The sequence below is a fragment of the Salvelinus alpinus genome, chromosome 34 (genome assembly GCF_045679555.1).
Source record: "Salvelinus alpinus chromosome 34, SLU_Salpinus.1, whole genome shotgun sequence".
In the NCBI taxonomy this organism is placed as follows: Eukaryota; Metazoa; Chordata; class Actinopteri; order Salmoniformes; family Salmonidae; genus Salvelinus; species Salvelinus alpinus.
In genome coordinates this window covers 3,373,242-3,393,666 of record NC_092119.1, presented here as the reverse complement: position 1 = coordinate 3,393,666, position 20,425 = coordinate 3,373,242, and the positions used below count along the sequence as shown (strand labels likewise).

At 47.0% G+C, this 20,425-nt stretch overlaps 1 protein-coding gene across 1 annotated transcript; it reads left to right on the top strand.

The window, feature by feature from the left end:
- The first annotated feature begins 836 nt into the window (after positions 1–836).
- Positions 837–18,696, top strand: LOC139563556 (protein salvador homolog 1-like). Its single transcript, XM_071382326.1, has 5 exons — positions 837–1,407; positions 1,951–2,463; positions 12,622–12,892; positions 16,057–16,212; positions 18,379–18,696. The coding sequence occupies exons 1-5, from the start codon at positions 1,314–1,316 to the stop codon at positions 18,599–18,601; spliced, it is 1,257 nt and encodes a 418-aa protein (XP_071238427.1). The 5' UTR covers positions 837–1,313; the 3' UTR covers positions 18,602–18,696.
- Positions 18,697–20,425: the final 1,729 nt, after the last annotated feature.

Genomic DNA, 20,425 nt, shown 5'->3' with positions numbered 1-20,425 from the left:
AGTATTACACCAGCATCTTCTTATTCATTTAAAGTATGAAAACATTGCAGATGGTTTTTATTTTAATTATGACATTTACAAATGTTTCAAAGTGTTTATTTTTAGAGAGGAAAACTAGTGCTTACATAGCAGAAGACATTCCATGCCTATCAAATGAACTTTTAATTTAATCTCCAGTTTTGGAGCATTTTTATTAATTCTCATCATACTAGCTACAGGACAGCTCTGAGGGTTATTCAGACGTTCACTTATTGTCAGTTATTTACACATTGTACTGTATGTCCCACATGTCACATACCTACTTTTAGAATATAGTACCTTTTTTTGTTTTAAGGTTTTTCATTCATCTTTCAATATAATATTAGGAAAAAATGTTGCATATAACTTATTTGTATCCAATAATAAATGTTTGTTTCAAAGAATGTTAAATTGATCACAAAAGTTGTCACTGACGATGAGCGAAGTTTTTTTTTATACCATGATACTAAACCACTGTACCAGAAAACATTCCTGATAATGAATGACTGAATGACAGCCCATTCTCATATGGTATGTGAGGATGTTTGTTGGTATTTATTCAGTTGGGCCATCCCTTCAAAACAGACATTGACAAGAGGCTACTTGGGATGGTGCAGAGGTCTATTTGGCTACAAGCAAGTGATATCCTTCAAACCACAAAAAAAAAAGTTAATAAAAGATACAAAAATAAACGTATTTAAAAAAAAATATATATATATATATATAATTTAAAAATATATATATATATAGTTTAAAAAAACTTTTGACCCCCCCCTTTTCTCCCTATTGTATTTTAAACTGTGAGCAAATGTAGCTACGGTATGACTTCACTGTGGTATTCCCATCCCACAACCCTCCGCGGGCTGGCTGGAATGAATTGTGGAGGCGTTGAGCAGTTTGTGTGGAGTGGGGTGATGACATGGGCTGGGTGCTGGATAAGTCCACTGAATGGAAAAGCAACTTCGACTTCAACTGGCTTGGAGAAGAAAAACAGTGATTTAACTGGGCGAAAATACTTTACTTAAGCAAAACTGGCTAGAATTAGTTGATACAAGCAATCGTTCTGTTTTGGCTTTTGTCTAGATTGTCAGAAAATTAGCAACAGGTATGCGTAAGTTAACTAACGTTAGCTAGCCAGCTAACGTTAATAATCAAGTCTGTAGTTAATTAGCCTTGCTAGCTAGCTATCTAACGTTAGCTAAAATGTACACACTGCAGATTGGAAGGGACGCTCGTAGTTTTTGGGGAACTTTCCACGAGTTTATTACATTGCATTGATGTCTCCTTTTTGAGTTATGCTTTCAAGAAAGAAAAGTAAAAGCGAGGCGTCGAAACCAGCGGAGGTACACGGGAAATATGTCAAGAAGGAGACCTCACCAGTCCTGAGAAGTAAGTTGGCTGGCTAACTAGCTACCTAGGTTAGCAATGTCTCTTCGTTCACTTTTTACAAGTCGTGAGTTTTTGGTTATATGATGATACCCAAGCATAAGAAGCTTGGTAAACGTAATATTTAATAGTTACTGTGTCTTCTGCATGTCTAACTAGCAGCTAGCTTGCTAGCGTTTGCCAACGTTGATATATATGCGGCTAACTTGTTAGCTGGCTCTGGTCCCAAGCGCGATTCGGCTAACTAGTTAGCTAGCTCTGGTCCCAAACGTTACATTAATACATCCATTGTTGATTTCCTAACATTATTTTGTTGAGTGAAAGGCTTTAGTTACTAACCAAAGACTAAAGATGTTGGTAGAGCGCGGACGAGTCCGAACTCTAATCTGTATGCCCAGAATGTAGAGACGGATTCCCGGGATCTTTGTGTCAATGATAAGATTCTGTGGATTGGTAAATGATTGTAGAATACCCAACTTTTTCACGCTTGTAGTCCACCCCCCCCCCTCCATGTTCTTGACACATACACCTGTTGGTCTGTTTCAGATCTCATGCCCTCATTCATCCGACATGGACCCACTATTCCCAGACGCACAGAGGTCCCTCTGCCGGAGCCAGGACCCTCAGCTTACCCAGTGGGACCCAGCCCTGAGCCTGTGGTGGCCCGCAACAAGAGCTTCCTGCGCGCCCCTGTGCAGAGACCACCCCACGAGGTGGCTCGGAGGGAAAGTCATAGGATGTCAGCCCCTCCGTACTTACCACGTAGCCTGGGAGATATAACCCACGAGTACGGAGGCTCCTCACAGTCCTTCCTCACGGACGTGAGCCCCGTGGCTGAGAACGGGGACGCTGGACGCTACTACTACCCTCCGCCTCCGGAGCCTTACTACGACAGCCAGCAGCAGCAGCAGAGACGGCCTCAGCCCAGGCCACAGCAGCCCAGAGCACCTGAACGCTTCCATGAGGACTATAGATACTATGAACACAACGAACATCCAAACTTCCAAAGACTACCACCGCAACAACACACCTCCCCGACCCCCAACAGACCGCCAACAGGTAAGCATAAAGTGGTGGTTTCCCCGGACATAAATTAGTCTTAGTCCTGGATTAAAAAGGAAAATAAAAAATTCGGAACTATCCCAGAAATCACCCCAAATAAGTCTTACTTAATACTTTAAAAAAAAATTATCAGTTGAACCCATTTCAATTGGATACAATATGATGAGGGTAAAGAATATGAAACCCGCACACTGCTCTTGCTAGTATCACTGCTCATTATTAAGCTTTACGTATCGGCCTCAAGGACTTCGTCAGAGCTTCTTCTTCGTCTTCTTTTTGTTGTCTTTGAAAAGCTCTGACGAAGACCTTGAGGATGATACGTAAAAGCTTCAAGAGCAGTGATACTATCCAGGAGCAGTGTGCGGGTTTCTTTTTATCTTTTTCTCTCAATTTATTCAACTGTTACCATGCACCTTTTTGAAATTTGATACATATTTAATAAAGGAGTATAACAAATCTATGACTCAGTAATAAGGAAACGTTGTAATTTATTGTAAACAAGAAGAAAATTATGACTGAAGCCTTAAATACCCACATCAGTAAAAAGCCACGTTTTCCCAGCTGAAAGACAATGGCCAGAGCTTAGCCATGATGTTGCACAACGATTTAAGTCAAGTCATCATTTTTTGTCAACGTATAATGTATTTGGGCTTGAAGTGACAAATCTGAACTGCCCACTACAAGTCTGTGTGATTCCTATGATATGACAAACAAATTATTTTAGGTTTTTGTTTTAGGACTGGGTTTTATTTTAATATTACCAACCTCCAGCACGGCATTGTTTATTATTCAGAAACAGCTGCAAAGGTATTTTTCTTCATGACTGAGCTGATCCAAACAGCCTTGTGTCCGCTAGGATATGGGGAATAATAGGTTGCCATTGCTTTGCTCATTGGATGTGGTGAGTAGGCAGGCAGCTCATTGGATGTGGTGAGTAGGCAGGCAGCTCATTGGATGTGGTGAGTAGGCAGGCAGCTCATTGGATGTGGTGAGTAGGCAGGCAGCTCATTGGATGTGGTGAGTAGGCAGGCAGCTCATTGGATGTGGTGAGTAGGCAAGCAGCTCATTGGATGTGGTGAGTAGGCAAGCAGCTCATTGGATGTGGTGAGTAGGCAGGCAGCTCATTGGATGTGGTGAGTAGGCAGGCAGCTCATTGGATGTGGTGAGTAGGCAGGCAGCTCATTGGATGTGGTGAGTAGGCAGGCAGCTCATTGGATGTGGTGAGTAGGCAGGCAGCTCATTGGATGTGGTGAGTAGGCAGGCAGCTCATTGGATGTGGTGAGTAGGCAGGCAGCTCATTGGATGTGGTGAGTAGGCAGGCAGCTCATTGGATGTGGTGAGTAGGCAGGCAGCTCATTGGATGTGGTGAGTAGGCAGGCAGCTCATTGGATGTGGTGAGTAGGCAGGCAGCTCATTGGATGTGGTGAGTAGGCAGGCAGCTCATTGGATGTGGTGAGTAGGCAGGCAGCTCATTGGATGTGGTGAGTAGGCAGGCAGCTCATTGGATGTGGTGAGTAGGCAGGCAGCTCATTGGATGTGGTGAGTAGGCAGGCAGCTCATTGGATGTGGTGAGTAGGCAGGCAGCTCATTGGATGTGGTGAGTAGGCAGGCAGCTCATTGGATGTGGTGAGTAGGCAGGCAGCTCATTGGATGTGGTGAGTAGGCAGGCAGCTCATTGGATGTGGTGAGTAGGCAGGCAGCTCATTGGATGTGGTGAGTAGGCAGGCAGCTCATTGGATGTGGTGAGGAGGCAGGCAGCTCATTGGATGTGGTGAGGAGGCAGGCAGCTCATTGGCTGTGGTGAGGAGGCAGGCAGCTCATTGGCTGTGGTGAGGAGGCAGGCAGCTCATTGGATGTGGTGAGGAGGCAGGCAGCTCATTGGATGTGGTGACTAGACTACATATTCAATGGTTAATTCCTGGACTGCCACTCTTCAGCCATGGAGCTATATTGTAACTAGTCAACACAGCTTATAAACAGGTGTAGAAATAAGTATTTCTTTGCTGCTACCATTCTTCCGGGTACTCAGCTAGCAGATCCTTGTTTTTTGTTTGTTTGGATAAAGCCTTAAGAGAAAGGGGTGGTGCCGATTCAGTTAAACCTCACTGTTTGGATCTTCAAAATGTAGTCTGGCTGCAAACTAGTAATTTGCAGACGGAGTGGGACCGCCCTTCCCCAAGTCAAATACCTCAATCCCAGACTGCTTCATTTCAAATGTTTACTTCACAAGTCTTTCTCTGTATGTACAGTAATCCTGAAGAGTCGATTTGATGCACCGTTTGGCATCTCAATACACCGCATCTGCCTATGTCGGTCTTCCCATCCGCAGTGTAAAATGGCAGAGCTACAGCTCTGTTTGTCAGACCCAGGAGACATCCTGAAAATCTGTCTTCTCACAAACATGTGTAGCGTATACGACCCCCCACGAGCGCCATAGGACCTGTCTGAAGTCGCAACCGTCGACGTGTCAACTTCTGTCTGTAGCGTCCAAAACTGTTCGGGCTACAAACTAATATGACCCTACTATGGGATGGGGAGAGTCTCACAAACACAATGGTGTTCTGTTTTTAAGGTAACCCGGTACCAGTTTTAAAAATTGATTGGGATTATGTTAGTAGTTTTGTGACAACAACAACAAAAAGTGGGAAAATAATTGATGTAGTACCAGTCAAAAGTTTGGACAAACCTACTCATTCCAGGGTTTTTCTTTTCATTTTTACTATTTTCTACATTGTAGAATAATAGTGAAGACATCAAAACTATGAAATAACACATATGGAATCATATAGTAACCATAAAAGTGTTAAACAAATCAAAATATATTTTAGATATGAGATTTTTTTTTAAGTAACCACCCGTTGCCTTGATGACAGCTTTGCACACTCTTGGCATTCTCTCAAACAGCTTCATGAAGTAGTCACCTGGAATGCATTTTAATTAACAGGTGTGCCTTGTTAATTTGTGGAATTTTTTTCCTCCTTAATGCGTTTGAGCCAATCAGTTGTGACAAGACACATTTTGTTATTCTAAAATATATTTAAAAAAAACAACATCTAGACACAATACCCCATAATGACAAAGCGAAAACAGGTATTTGGACATTTTTGCAAATTTATTACAAAAAGAAACAGAATTTACGTAAGTATTCAGACCCTTTGAGACTCGAAATTGAGCTCAGGTGCATCCTGTTTCCATTGATCATCCTTGAGATGTTTCTACAACTTGATTGGAGTCCACCTGTGGTAAATTTCAATTGATTGGACATGATTTAGAAAGGCACACACCTGTCTATATTAGGTCCCACAGTTGACAGTGCATGTCATAGCAAAAACCAAGCCATGAGGTCGAAGGAATTGTCCGTAGAGCTCAGAGACAGGATTGTGTCGAGGCACAGATCTGAGGAAGGGTACCAAAACATTTCTGCCGCATTGAAGGTCCCCAAGAACACAGTGGCCTCCATCATTTTTAAATGGAATACGTTTTTAACCACCAAGACTCTTCCTAGAGCTGGCCGCCCGGTCAAACTGAGCAATCGGGGGAGAAGGGTCTTGGTCAGGGAGGTGATCAAGAACACTATGGTCACTCTGACAGAGCTCTGGAGTTCCTCTGTGGAGATGAGAGAACCTTCCAGAAGGACAACCATCTCTGCACCAATCAGACCTTTATGGTAGAGGGGCCAGATGGAAGCCACTCCTCAGTAAAAGGCACATGATAGCCCGCTTGGAGTTTGACAAAAGGCACCTAAAGGACTCCCAGACCATGAGAAACAAGATCCTCTGGTCTAAGAAACCAAGATTCAACTCTTTAGCCTGAATGCCAAGCGTCACGTTTGGAGGAAACCTGGCACCATCCCTACGGTGAAACGTAGGGGTGGCAGCATCATCCTGTGGGGAAGTCTTGAATGTCCTTGAGTGGCCCAGCCAGAGCCCGGACTTGAACCTGATCGAACATCTCTGAAGAGACCTGAAAATAGCTGTGCGACAACACTCCCCGTCCAACCTGACAGAGCTTGAGAGAATCTGCAGAGAAGAATGAGAGAAACTCCCCAAATACAGGTGTGCCAAGCTTGTAGCGTCATACCCAAGAAGACTCTAGGCTGTAATCGCTGACAAAGGTGCTTCAACAAAGTACTGAGTAGAGGCACGGTACTTATGTAAAAGTAGATCATTCAGTTTTTTTTTGTAAATTAGCTATTTCTAAACAATTTATTCCATTTTAGAATAAGACTGTAACCTACCAAAATTTTGAAAGTCTGAATACTCTCCGAGGTCTGAATACTCTCCGAGGTCTGAATACTCTCCGAGGTCTGAATACTCTCCGAGGTATGAATACTTTTTGCCTCCAGAAAGTATTCATACCCCTTAACTTATTCCGTGTTGTGTTACAGCCTGAATTAAACATTTCTCACCCATCTACACACAGTAAATCTTATTTTTTATTTATTTTTTATTGTTTGCACATTTATTTAAAATGAAATACAGAAATATCTCATTTACATAAGTATTCACACCCCTGAGTCAATACTTGTTAGAATCACCTTTGGCAGTGATTACAGCTGTGAATCTTTCTGGGTAAGTTTCTAAGAGCTTTACACACTTGGATTGTGCAGCATTTACCCATTTATTATTTTCTAAATTCTTCAAGTTCTGTCAAATTGGCTGTTGATCATTGCTAGACAACCATTTAAGTATTGCTATAGATTTAAGTCAAAACTGTAACTCGGCCCCTCTGGAACGTTCACTGTCGTCTTGGTAAGCAACTCCCGCGTAGATTTTGCCTTGTGTTTTAGGTTATTGTCCTGCTGAAATGTGAATTAATCTCTAAGTGTCTGTTGGAAAGCAGACTGAACCAGGTTTTCCTCTAGGATTTTGCCAGTGCTTAGCTCTATTCCGCTTCTATGCTGAAACTCCCCAGTCCTTAACGATGACGAGCATACCCATAACATGGTGCAGCCACCACTCTGCTTGAAAATATGGAGACTGGACTCAATAATATGTTGTATGTTTGGGGCAAATCCAACAACACTTTGTTTTCAGGACAAAAAGTTAATGGCTTTGCCACATTTTTGCAAGTATTGCTTTTAGTGCCTTGTTGCAAACAGGATGAATTTTTGGGAATATTGGTATTCTGTACAGGCTTCCCTCATTTTACGCTGTCAATTAGGTTAGTATTGTGGAGTAACTACACTGAACACAAATATAAACTGTTAGGTTCTAAATTAACCTTATAAAAATTCAGACGATTAGTGAAGCTCAAACCAAGTTTTATTTACCAATTGGGTCATACAGTGCAGACAGACAGACATAGTTCCACCAGTGGTAGTATATATACACTGCTCAAAAAAATAAAGGGAACACTTAAACAACACAATGTAACTCCAAGTCAATCACACTTCTGTGAAATCAAACTGTCCACTTAGGAAGCAACACTGATTGACAATAAATTTCACATGCTGTTGTGCAAATGGAATAGACAAAAGTTGGAAATTATAGGCAATTAGCAAGACACCCCCAATAAAGGAGTGATTCTGCAGGTGGTGACCACAGACCACTTCTCAGTTCCTATGCTTCCTGGCTGATGTTTTGGTCACTTTTGAATGCTGGCGGTGCTCTCACTCTAGTGGTAGCATGAGACGGAGTCTACAACCCACACAAGTGGCTCAGGTAGTGCAGCTCATCCAGGATGGCACATCAATGCGAGCTGTGGCAAGAAGGTTTGCTGTGTCTGTCAGCGTAGTGTCCAGAGCATGGAGGCGCTACCAGGAGACAGGCCAGTACATCAGGAGACGTGGAGGAGGCCGTAGGAGGGCAACAACCCAGCAGCAGGACCGCTACCTCCGCCTTTGTGCAAGGAGGATTAGGAGGAGCACTGCCAGAGCCCTGCAAAATGACCTCCAGCTGGCCACAAATGTGCATGTGTCAGCATATGGTCTCACAAGGGCTCTGAGGATCTCATCTCGGTACCTAATGGCAGGCAGGCTACCTCTGGCGAGCACATGGAGGGCTGTGCGGCCCCACAAAGAAATGCCACCCCACACCATGACTGACCCACCGCCAAACCGGTCATGCTGGAGGATGTTGCAGGCAGCAGAACGTTCTCCACGGCGTCTCCAGACTCTGTCACGTCTGTCACATGTGCTCAGTGTGAACCTGCTTTCATCTGTGAAGAGCACAGGGCGCCAGTGGCGAATTTGCCAATCTTGGTGTTCTCTGGCAAATGCCAAACGTCCTGCACGGTGTTGGGCTGTAAGCACAACCTCCACCTGTGGACGTCGGGCCCTCATACCACCCTCATGGAGTCTGTTTCTGACCGTTTGAGCAGACACATGCACATTTGTGGCCTGCTGGAGGTCATTTTGCAGGGCTCTGGCAGTGCTCCTCCTTGCACAAAGGTGGAGGTAGCGGTCCTGCTGCTGGGTTGTTGCCCTCCTACGGCCTCCTCCACGTCTCCTGATGTACTGGCCTGTCTCCTGATAGCGCCTCCATGCTCTGGACACTACGCTGACAGACACAGCAAACCTTCTTGCCACAGCTCGCATTGATGTGCCATCCTGGATGAGCTGCACTACCTGAGCCACTTGTGTGGGTTGTAGACTCCGTCTCATGCTACCACTAGAGTGAGAGCACCGCCAGCATTCAAAAGTGACCAAAACATCAGCCAGGAAGCATAGGAACTGAGAAGTGGTCTGTGGTCACCACCTGCAGAATAACTCCTTTATTGGGGGTGTCTTGGTAATTGCCAATCATTTCCACCTTTTGTCTATTCCATTTGCACAACAGCATGTGCAATTTATTGTCAATCAGTGTTGCTTCCTAAGTGGACAGTTTGATTTCACAGAAGTGTGATTGACTTGGAGTTACATTGTGTTGTTTAAGTGTTCCCTTAATTTTTTTGAGCAGTATATATATATATATATATATATACCTCAATTTGGATGACATCCTCCTTCTCTCTAAACATTACATATTTATTGCTAGGCAAGAAGTTAAGTGACGCGGGCAATAAACTGTTCCTTCTCCCTTAATGTGACCTGACCGGACCTCTATTCCTCACTAACCCACATCTCTCCACCCTTATCAGTGCCTGCAACCATGTGATTATCTTTCCTTCACTCAGTACATTCCAGCTTAATTGCCTCCACCATATACATTCCTCTCACACATACCCATTAACTTCTGGTGTGGAAACCAGACTACGGCCCTCAATATTTCAATAGGATACATGATAATTTAACTTGCCTAGTTAAATAAAATAATAATAAATAACACTATTCCAAGGTTAGGAGTCAGAACCTAGAATCCATCAAAACTCAACATGTAAAGTCTTGGTCCAATATTTCATGAGCAAAAATAAAATATCCCAGAAATGTTCCATACGCACAAAAAGCTTTTCTCTCCAATGTTGTGCACATCCCTATTAGTGAGCATTTTTACTTTACGGAGATAATCCATCCACCTGACAGGTGTGGCATATCAAGAAGCTGATTTAAACAGCATGATCATTACGTAGGTGCACCTTGCGCTGGGGACAATAAGGCCACATCACAATGCCACAGATGTTTTGAGGGAGCGTGCAATTGGCATTCTGACTGCAGGAATGTCCACCAGAGCTGTAGCCGGAGAATTTAATGTTCATTTCTCTACCATAAGCCGCCTCAAGTCGTTTTTAGAGAATTTGTCAGTATGTCCAACCAACCGCAAACCACGTGTATGGCGTCGCGTGGGCAAGCGGTTTGCTGATGTCAACGTTGTGAACAGAGTGCCCCATGGTGGCGGTGGGGTTATGGAATGGGCAGGCCTAAGCTACGAACAACAAACACAATTACATTTTATCGATGTCAATTTGAATGCACAGAGATACCGTGATGAGATCCTGAGGTCCATTTTCGTGTCATTCATCTGCCGCCATCACCTCATGTTTCAGCATGATAATGCAAGGCCCCATGTCACAAGGATCTGTACACAATTCCTGGAAGCTGAACATGTCCCAGTTCTTCCATGGCCTGCATACTCACCATATCAATCAACTTTACCCCCAGGCAGGATATAACCCCACCCACTTTGCCAAAGCACAGCCCCCAACCCACTAGAGGGATATCTTCAAACCACCAACTTACTACCCTGAGACAAGGCCGAGTATAGCCCACGAAGATCTCCCCCACGGCACGAACCCGAGGGGGGCGCCAACCCGGACAGGAAGATCACGTCAGTGACTCAACCCACTCAAGTGACGCACCCCTCCTAGGGACGGCATGAAAGAGCGCCAGTGACTCAGCCCCTGTAATAGGGTTAGAGGCAGAGAATCCCGTAGAGCATGTTTGGGATGCTCTGGATCGACGTGTACGACAGCATGTTCCAGTTCCCGCCCATATCCAGTAACTTTCCACAGCCATTGAAGAGGAGTGGGACCAGATTCCACAGGCCACAATCAACTCTATGTAAAGGAGATGTGTCGCGCTGCATGAGGCAAATGATGGTCACACCAGAATGCTGACTGGTTTTCTGATACACTCCCCTACCTTTTTTGTTTTAAATTGACAGAATTCATACATTTTCAGTCATTTTTAAATGGTAAAGTCTAGTCCGTTTACACACAATACCACCTCTTTCTAATCTGGGACGTCAATTTTGATAAAATATTCAATAGTTTTCGCTGTGTATTTTGGATGGAATCAAGGCATTAGAATGTGCCAGAGGCCACCCAAAATATTGATCGTTCGGAAAAATGTTTTGAAGGCCTGGCTGTCTACTTTTTCAAGGTGGCTGGCTACTCCCAGTACTGTTACTAGTATAGATCGAAACTTTTGGGGGGATTTACTAGTTATCCCAGTTAATTTCTCCTCTCGGACAATGCTCTGGAACAGACTAAACCAATGTTTCCCTCTCTGTGGACGGAGGAGGGTATTTCTGTGGAATGCGCACTCCAGTCCTTCATTCACTCGCTGGCTAAGAGCACTAATCGTGTTGTCGTCCATCACTCACAAGCAGAATTGATCAGATTCCAGCTGACAAATGTGCTGAAAAAATATCTACTCTCTATTTTTGATGCTACAGTTCTCATTTGAGCCTGTAAAATGTAATTTGATATCATTTCCATGTTAACGGACCCATGAGCACCAACCAATGACGTGTGTGTATAAACCCCTGGATTGATGATGTTATGTATTGGCCAGGCTTTGTAGGAGCAGTCCTCCATAGAAATGAATGGAATTCTACAGTATTTCAATTAAATGTTAAAGGACAAAATAAAATGTATTTTTTGTTGTTGTAGTGGGGACAGTAACATTTAGATTTTTTTTTTTTTAACACTTTTTTTTATCATACTTTAAGGATTTTTCATTTTTAGCCTCACATTTTTAAAGTATGCATTTAAAGCTGCAATATGTACTTTTTTTGGGGGGGGGGGGTAACCTGACAATTTCCATATAAATATGTGGTATAGTAATTCTCATTGAAACATGCTTCCCGTTGTTAAGTTTAGTTTTTTTTTGCATCTTTTTAGTTTTGTACACCAGCTGGTTTTGATTATGTAAAATATATATTTCTCAGTGGTGTAGATGGCACAATGATTCTCTACACTTTAATACTTTGCTTGTTTTGTCACAAACTGAAATTAGGCGAACTATTAGCACTACACAGCTGATTTAAATAATTAAAAGCTTGATGATGATGATGATGAGTTGGTTATTTGAATCGACTGTGTAGTGATGGGGGCAAAAACCCTTAACGTGCACCCAGTGGGCCCCAGGACTGAGTTTGGGAAACCCTGCTCTAGGTAATAGGGTGTCATTTGGGAGTGGGACACAGCCTAACTGCTCTCCTCCTCTGCTCTCCTCCTCTGCTCTCCTCCTCTGCTCTCCTCCTCTGCTCTCCTCCTCTGCTCTCCTCCTCTGCTCTCCTCCTCTCTCTCCTCTGCTCTCCTCCTCTCTCTCCTCTGCTCTCCTCCTCTCTCTCCTCTGCTCTCCTCCTCTCTCTCCTCTGCTCTCCTCTCTCCTCTCTCCTCTGCTCTCCTCTCTCCTCTCTCCTCTGCTCTCCTCCTCTGCTCTCCTCCTCTCTCTCCTCTGCTCTCCTCCTCTCTCTCCTCTGCTCTCCTCCTCTCTCTCCTCTGCTCTCCTCTCTCCTCTCTCCTCTGCTCTCCTCCTCTCTGGGTCCCCAGGTATCGGTCAGATGCAGGCTAAGTCTCTGGGGAACCTGTCCAGTCCGAGCGGCGAGGACCTCCCCCTGCCCCGGGGTTGGACGGTAGACTGGACCATCCGAGGCAGGAAGTACTACATCGACCACAACACCAACACCACCCACTGGTCCCACCCCCTGGAGAGGGAGGGTCTGCCCCCTGGCTGGGAGAAGGTGGAGTCGGCTGAGTTTGGAACCTACTACGTGGACCACGTCAACAAGAGGGCCCAGTATAGACACCCCTGTGCTCCTAGGTAGGCTGTAGAGACAGACAGACTGTGCTCCTAGGTAGACTGTAGAGACAGACAGACTGTAATCCTAGTTAGACTGTAGAGACAGACAGACTGTAATCCTAGTTAGACTGTAGAGACTGACAGACTGTGCTCCTAGGTAGACTGTAGAGACAGACGGACTGTGCTCCTAGGTAGACTGTAGAGACAGACGGACTGTGCTCCTAGGTAGACTGTAGAGACAGACCGACTGTGCTCCTAGGTAGACTGTAGAGACAGACGGACTGTAATCCTAGTTAGACTGTAGATACAGACGGACTGTGCTCCTAGGTAGACTGTAGAGACAGACGGACTGTGCTCCTAGGTAGACTGTAGAGACAGACGGACTGTGCTCCTAGGTAGACTGTAGAGACAGACGGGCTGTGCTCTTAGGTAGACTGTAGAGACAGACGGACTGTGCTCCGAGGTAGACTGTAGAGACAGACGGACTGTGCTCCTAGGTAGACTGTAGAGACAGACGGACTGTGCTCCTAGGTAGACTGTAGAGACAGACGGACTGTGCTCCTAGGTAGACTGTAGAGACAGACCGACTGTGCTCCTAGGTAGACTGTAGAGACAGACGGACTGTAATCCTAGTTAGACTGTAGATACAGACGGACTGTGCTCCTAGGTAGACTGTAGAGACAGACGGACTGTGCTCCTAGGTAGACTGTAGAGACAGACGGACTGTGCTCCTAGGTAGACTGTAGAGACAGACGGGCTGTGCTCCTCGGTAGACTGTAGAGACAGACGGACTGTGCTCCTAGGTAGACTGTAGAGACAGACGGACTGTGCTCCTCGGTAGACTGTAGAGACAGACGGACTGTGCTCCTCGGTAGACTGTAGAGACAGACGGACTGTGCTCCTCGGTAGACTGTAGAGACAGACGGACTGTGCTCCTCGGTAGACTGTAGAGACAGACGGACTGTGCTCCTCGGTAGACTGTAGAGACATACGGACTGTGCTCCTCGGTAGACTGTAGAGACATACGGACTGTGCTCCTCGGTAGACTGTAGAGACAGACGGACTGTGCTCCTCGGTAGACTGTAGAGACAGACGGACTGTGCTCCTCGGTAGACTGTAGAGACAGACGGACTGTGCTCCTCGGTAGACTGTAGAGACAGACGGACTGTGCTCCTCGGTAGACTGTAGAGACAGACGGACTGTGCTCCTAGGTAGACTGTAGAGACAGACGGACTGTGCTCCTAGGTAGACTGTAGAGACAGACGGACTGTGCTCCTAGTTAGACTGTAGAGACAGACGGACTGTGCTCCTAGGTAGACTGTAGAGACAGACGGACTGTGCTCCTAGGTAGACTGTAGAGACAGACGGACTGTGCTCCTAGGTAGACTGTAGAGACAGACGGACTGTGCTCCTCGGTAGACTGTAGAGACAGACGGACTGTGCTCCTCGGTAGACTGTAGAGACAGACGGACTGTGCTCCTCGGTAGACTGTAGAGACAGACGGACTGTGCTCCTCGGTAGACTGTAGAGACAGACGGACTGTGCTCCTCGGTAGACTGTAGAGACAGACGGACTGTGCTCCTCGGTAGACTGTAGAGACAGACGGACTGTGCTCCTCGGTAGACTGTAGAGACAGACGGACTGTGCTCCTCGGTAGACTGTAGAGACAGACGGACTGTGCTCCTCGGTAGACTGTAGAGACAGACGGACTGTGCTCCTCGGTAGACTGTAGAGACAGACGGACTGTGCTCCTCGGTAGACTGTAGAGACAGACGGACTGTGCTCCTCGGTAGACTGTAGAGACAGACGGACTGTGCTCCTCGGTAGACTGTAGAGACAGACGGACTGTGCTCCTCGGTAGACTGTAGAGACAGACGGACTGTGCTCCTCGGTAGACTGTAGAGACAGACGGACTGTGCTCCTAGGTAGACTGTAGAGACAGACGGACTGTGCTCCTAGGTAGACTGTAGAGACAGACGGACTGTGCTCCTCGGTAGACTGTAGAGACAGACGGACTGTGCTCCTCGGTAGACTGTAGAGACAGACGGACTGTGCTCCTCGGTAGACTGTAGAGACAGACGGACTGTGCTCCTCGGTAGACTGTAGAGACAGACGGACTGTGCTCCTCGGTAGACTGTAGAGACAGACGGACTGTGCTCCTCGGTAGACTGTAGAGACAGACGGACTGTGCTCCTCGGTAGACTGTAGAGACAGACGGACTGTGCTCCTCGGTAGACTGTAGAGACAGACGGACTGTGCTCCTCGGTAGACTGTAGAGACAGACGGACTGTGCTCCTCGGTAGACTGTAGAGACAGACGGACTGTGCTCCTCGGTAGACTGTAGAGACAGACGGACTGTGCTCCTCGGTAGACTGTAGAGACAGACGGACTGTGCTCCTCGGTAGACTGTAGAGACAGACGGACTGTGCTCCTAGGTAGACTGTAGAGACAGACGGACGGTGCTCCTAGGTAGACTGTAGAGACAGACGGACTGTGCTCCTAGGTAGACTGTAGAGACAGACGGACTGTGCTCCTAGGTAGACTGTAGAGACAGACGGACTGTGCTCCTAGGTAGACTGTAGAGACAGACGGACTGTGCTCCTAGGTAGACTGTAGAGACAGACGGACTGTGCTCCTAGGTAGACTGTAGAGACAGACGGACTGTGCTCCTAGGTAGACTGTAGAGACAGACGGACTGTGCTCCTAGGTAGACTGTAGAGACAGACGGACTGTGCTCCTAGGTAGACTGTAGAGACAGACGGACTGTGCTCCTAGGTAGACTGTAGAGACAGACGGACTGTGCTCCTAGGTAGACTGTAGAGACAGACGGACTGTGCTCCTAGGTAGACTGTAGAGACAGACGGACTGTGCTCCTAGGTAGACTGTAGAGACAGACGGACTGTGCTCCTAGGTAGACTGTAGAGACAGACGGACTGTGCTCCTAGGTAGACTGTAGAGACAGACGGACTGTGTTCCTAGGTAGACTGTAGAGACAGACGGACTGTGTTCCTAGGTAGACTGTAGAGACAGACGGACTGTGCTCCTAGGTCAGGGAGGAAATGTAGACTTCTTCTTTGTTCTTTTTTTTAACCATTTTGTTTTTGACATGATAAACTCAACTCCTAACCCTAGCCTTTGTCCATACTTACTGTCCAACCCCCCCCCTCCTCCTCCTTCTGCTCCAGCGTGCCTCGTTATGACCAGCCCCCTCCCCTGCCCCCTCCGGTAGTGTACCAGCCTCGCCCCTCAGAGAGGAACCATCCAGTGATGGTCCCAGCCAACCCGTACCACACGGCAGAGATCCCTGACTGGCTGCAGGTGTATGCCCGCGCCCCGCTCAAGTGAGTAACGTCCACCTGGCTTTCCTCCATATATCTGTGGGGATTTACCCCCATACTTGTTTCCATGGCTGAGGCAGTGGGGAAAGCCTGGGGCTCGATACTCTACTCTTTCTCATAACTTAACAACATGCTGGAAAAGGTTATTGTGTTTATTTATGTAGTGATGGCTATATTAGAGGTTCTTGTCACCTTTTACTGTTGCTGTGTTACTGTAAAGGGATTTTACCGTTGCTGCGTTACTGTAAAGGGATTTTACCGTTGCTGCGTTACTGTAAAGGGATTTTACTGTTGCTGCGTTACTGTAAAGCGTCTCTGGGTTTTAAACGAGCATTATTCAAGTCCTATGTATTATGATTACACTTCCCTGTGATGTGGACTTTCAGGAGGCAGACAGGAAGTGAAGGTATAAGGATGTGGACTTTCAGGAGGCAGACAGGATGTTCAGGTATAAGGATGTGGACAGTCAGGAGCCAGACAGGATGTTCAGGTATAAGGATGTGGACAGTGAGGAGGCAGACAGGATGTTCAGGTATAAGGATGTGGACAGTGAGGAGCCAGACAGGATGTGCAGGTATAAGGATGTGGACAGTGAGGAGCCAGACAGGATGTTCAGGTATAAGGATGTGGACAGTGAGGAGCCAGACAGGATGTTCAGGTATAAGGATGTGGACAGTGAGGAGCCAGACAGGATGTGCAGGTATAAGGATATGGACAGTGAGGAGCCAGACAGGATGTGGACAGTGAGGAGGCAGACAGGATGTGGACAGTGAGGAGCCAGACAGGATGTTCAGGTATAAGGATGTGGACAGTGAGGAGCCAGACAGGATGTTCAGGTATAAGGATGTGGACAGTGAGGAGCCAGACAGGATGTGGACAGTGAGGAGGCAGACAGGATGTGGACAGTGAGGAGGCAGACAGGATGTTCAGGTATAAGGATGTGGACAGTGAGGAGCCAGACAGGATGTTCAGGTATAAGGATGTGGACAGTGAGGAGCCAGACAGGATGTGGACAGTGAGGAGGCAGACAGGATGTTCAGGTATAAGGATGTGGACAGTGAGGAGCCAGACAGGATGTTCAGGTATAAGGATGTGGACAGTGAGGAGCCAGACAGGATGTGGACAGTGAGGAGGCAGACAGGATGTTCAGGTATAAGGATGTGGACAGTGAGGAGCCAGACAGGATGTTCAGGTATAAGGATATGGACAGTGAGGAGGCAGACAGGATGTTCAGGTATAAGGATGTGGACAGTGAGGAGGCAGACAGGAAGTTCAGGTATAAGGATGTGGACAGTGAGGAGGCAGACAGGATGTTCCGGTATAAGGATGTAGACAGTGAGGAGGCAGACAGGAAGTTCAGGTATAAGGATGTAGACAGTGAGGAGGCAGACAGGAAGTTCAGGTATAAGGATGTGGACAGTGAGGAGGCAGACAGGATGTTCCGGTATAAGGATGTAGACAGTGAGGAGGCAGACAGGAAGTTCAGGTATAAGGATGTAGACAGTGAGGAGGCAGACATGATGTTCAGGTATAAGGATGTGGACAGTGAGGAGGCAGACAGGAAGTTCAGGTATAAGGATGTGGACAGTGAGGAGGCAGACAGGATGTTCAGGTATAAGGATGTGGACAGTGAGGAGGCAGACAGGAAGTTCAGGTATAAGGATGTGGACAGTGAGGAGGCAGACAGGATGTTCAGGTATAAGGATGTAGACAGTCAGGAGGCAGACAGGATGTTCAGGTATAAGGATGTGGACAGTGAGGAGGCAGACAGGATGTGGACAGTCAGGAGGCAGACAGGATGTTCAGGTATAAGGATGTGGACAGTGAGGAGGCAGACAGATGTTCAGGTATAAGGATGTGAACAGTGAGGAGCCAGACAGGATGTGGACAGTGAGGAGGCAGACATGATGTGGACAGTGAGGAGCCAGACAGGATGTTCAGGTATAAGGATGTGAACAGTGAGGAGCCAGACAGGATGTGGACAGTGAGGAGCCAGACAGGATGTTCAGGTATAAGGATGTGGACAGTGAGGAGGCAGACAGGATGTGGACAGTGAGGAGCCAGACAGGATGTTCAGGTATAAGGATGTGAACAGTGAGGAGCCAGACAGGATGTGGACAGTGAGGAGGCAGACAGGATGTGCAGGTGCTCACCTCTCTCTTCCACCAGGTATGACCACATCCTGAAGTGGGAGCTGTTCCAGCTGGTGGATCTGGACACGTACCAGGGCATGTTGAAGCTGCTCTTCATGAAGGAACTGGAGCGCATCGTCAAGTCCTACGAGGCCTACCGTCAGGCCCTGCTGTCTGAGGTGGACCAAAGGAAACCCAGGCAGCAGTGGTACGCTCAGGCCCAGCAGCAGTCAGGCAAGAACTTCACAGGGAACATGTGAACTGGGTCGTAATTCACTAGGAAGCAAACGGGGGACAAAACAAGGAAGGACCTACCTGAATTTGTCCAATAATAAACCAGTTGGTTGTTGCTAAACAGTTTGCTACGATGTGCACTAATGAATACAACCCTGAACTGACTGGAGGGAGGTACTGGACTCTGTGGCTAGCTCGGCATGGGACTTCAAGGACTCTCATTCTACACTGTTCATATGAAGTTTAGCCCTGGGGAACCGTTGTCCCACCCCTCTGAGGTTACTACAGTAGGGAAGCTCCTCCTCCTGAGGTTACTACAGTAGGGAAGCTCCTCCTCCTGAGGTTACTACAGTAGGGAAGCTCCTCCTCCTGAGGTTACTACAGTAGGGAAGCTCCTCCTCTGAGGATAACTACAGTAGGGAAGCTCCTCCTCCTGAGGTTACTACAGTAGGGAAGCTCCTCCTCCTGAGGTTACTACAGTAGGGAAGCTCCTCCTCCTGAGGTTACTACAGTAGGAAGCTCCTCCTCCTGAGGTTACTACAGTAGGGAAGCTCCTCCTCCTGAGGTTACTACAGTAGGGAAGCTCCTCCTGAGGTTACTACAGTAGGGAAGCTCCTCCTGAGGTTACAACAGTAGGAAGCTCCTCCTGAGGTTACAACAGTAGGAAGCTCCTCCTGAGGTTACTACAGTAGGGAAGCTCCTCCCTCTGAGGTTACTACAGTAGGGAAGCTCCTCCTCCTGAGGTTACTACAGTAGGGAAGCTCCTCCTCCTGAGGTTACTACAGTAGGGAAGCTCCTCCTCCTGAGGTTACTACAGTAGGGAAGCTCCTCCTCCTGAGGTTACTACAGTAGGGAAGCTCCTCCTCCTGAGGTTACTACAGTAGGGAAGCTCCTCCTTCTGAGGTTACTACAGTAGGGAAGCTCCTCCTCCTGAGGTTACTACAGTAGGGAAGCTCCTCCTCCTGAGGTTACTACAGTAGGGAAGCTCCTCCTCCTGAGGTTACTACAGTAGGGAAGCTCCTCCTCCTCCTGAGGTTACTACAGTAGGGAAGCTCCTCCTCCTCCTGAGGTTACTACAGTAGGGAAGCTCCTCCTCCTCCTGAGGTTACTACAGTAGGGAAGCTCCTCCTCCTCCTGAGGTTACTACAGTAGGGAAGCTCCTCCTCCTGAGGTTACTACAGTAGGGAAGCTCCTCCTCCTGAGGTTACTACAGTAGGGAAGCTCCTCCCTCTGAGGTTACTACAGTAGGGAAGCTCCTCCTCCTGAGGTTACTACAGTAGGGAAGCTCCTCCTCCTGAGGTTACTACAGTAGGGAAGCTCCTCCTCCTGAGGTTACTACAGTAGGGAAGCTCCTCTTCCTGAGGTTACTACAGTAGGGAAGCTCCTCCTCCTGAGGTTACTACAGTAGGGAAGCTCCTCCTCCTGAGGTTACTACAGTAGGGAAGCTCCTCCTCCTGAGGTTACTACAGTAGGGAAGCTCCTCCTCCTGAGGTTACTACAGTAGGGAAGCTCCTCCTCCTGAGGTTACTACAGTAGGGAAGCTCCTCCTCCTCCTGAGGTTACTACAGTAGGGAAGCTGCTCCTCCTCTGTTTTGTAAAGACAGGAAGATTACAGGCTGACAGATCTGCTTGTTTGAATGTCCATAAAAGACTATAATAAGACGACGGGTTGAGATTGTGCCTTTTCATCAGAGGCAGCAGTTGCCTGTTATTTTTTTGCTTTGTTAAAATTATATTTAAAACATTTCCATTTAAAGGACCAGCAGCGTTGCCTTGGGAACTCGTTTCCATATGAATTCTGTTTCATAAATGTTTTTGTAATTGTAGCCCGCCCCATAAAACAGAAATGA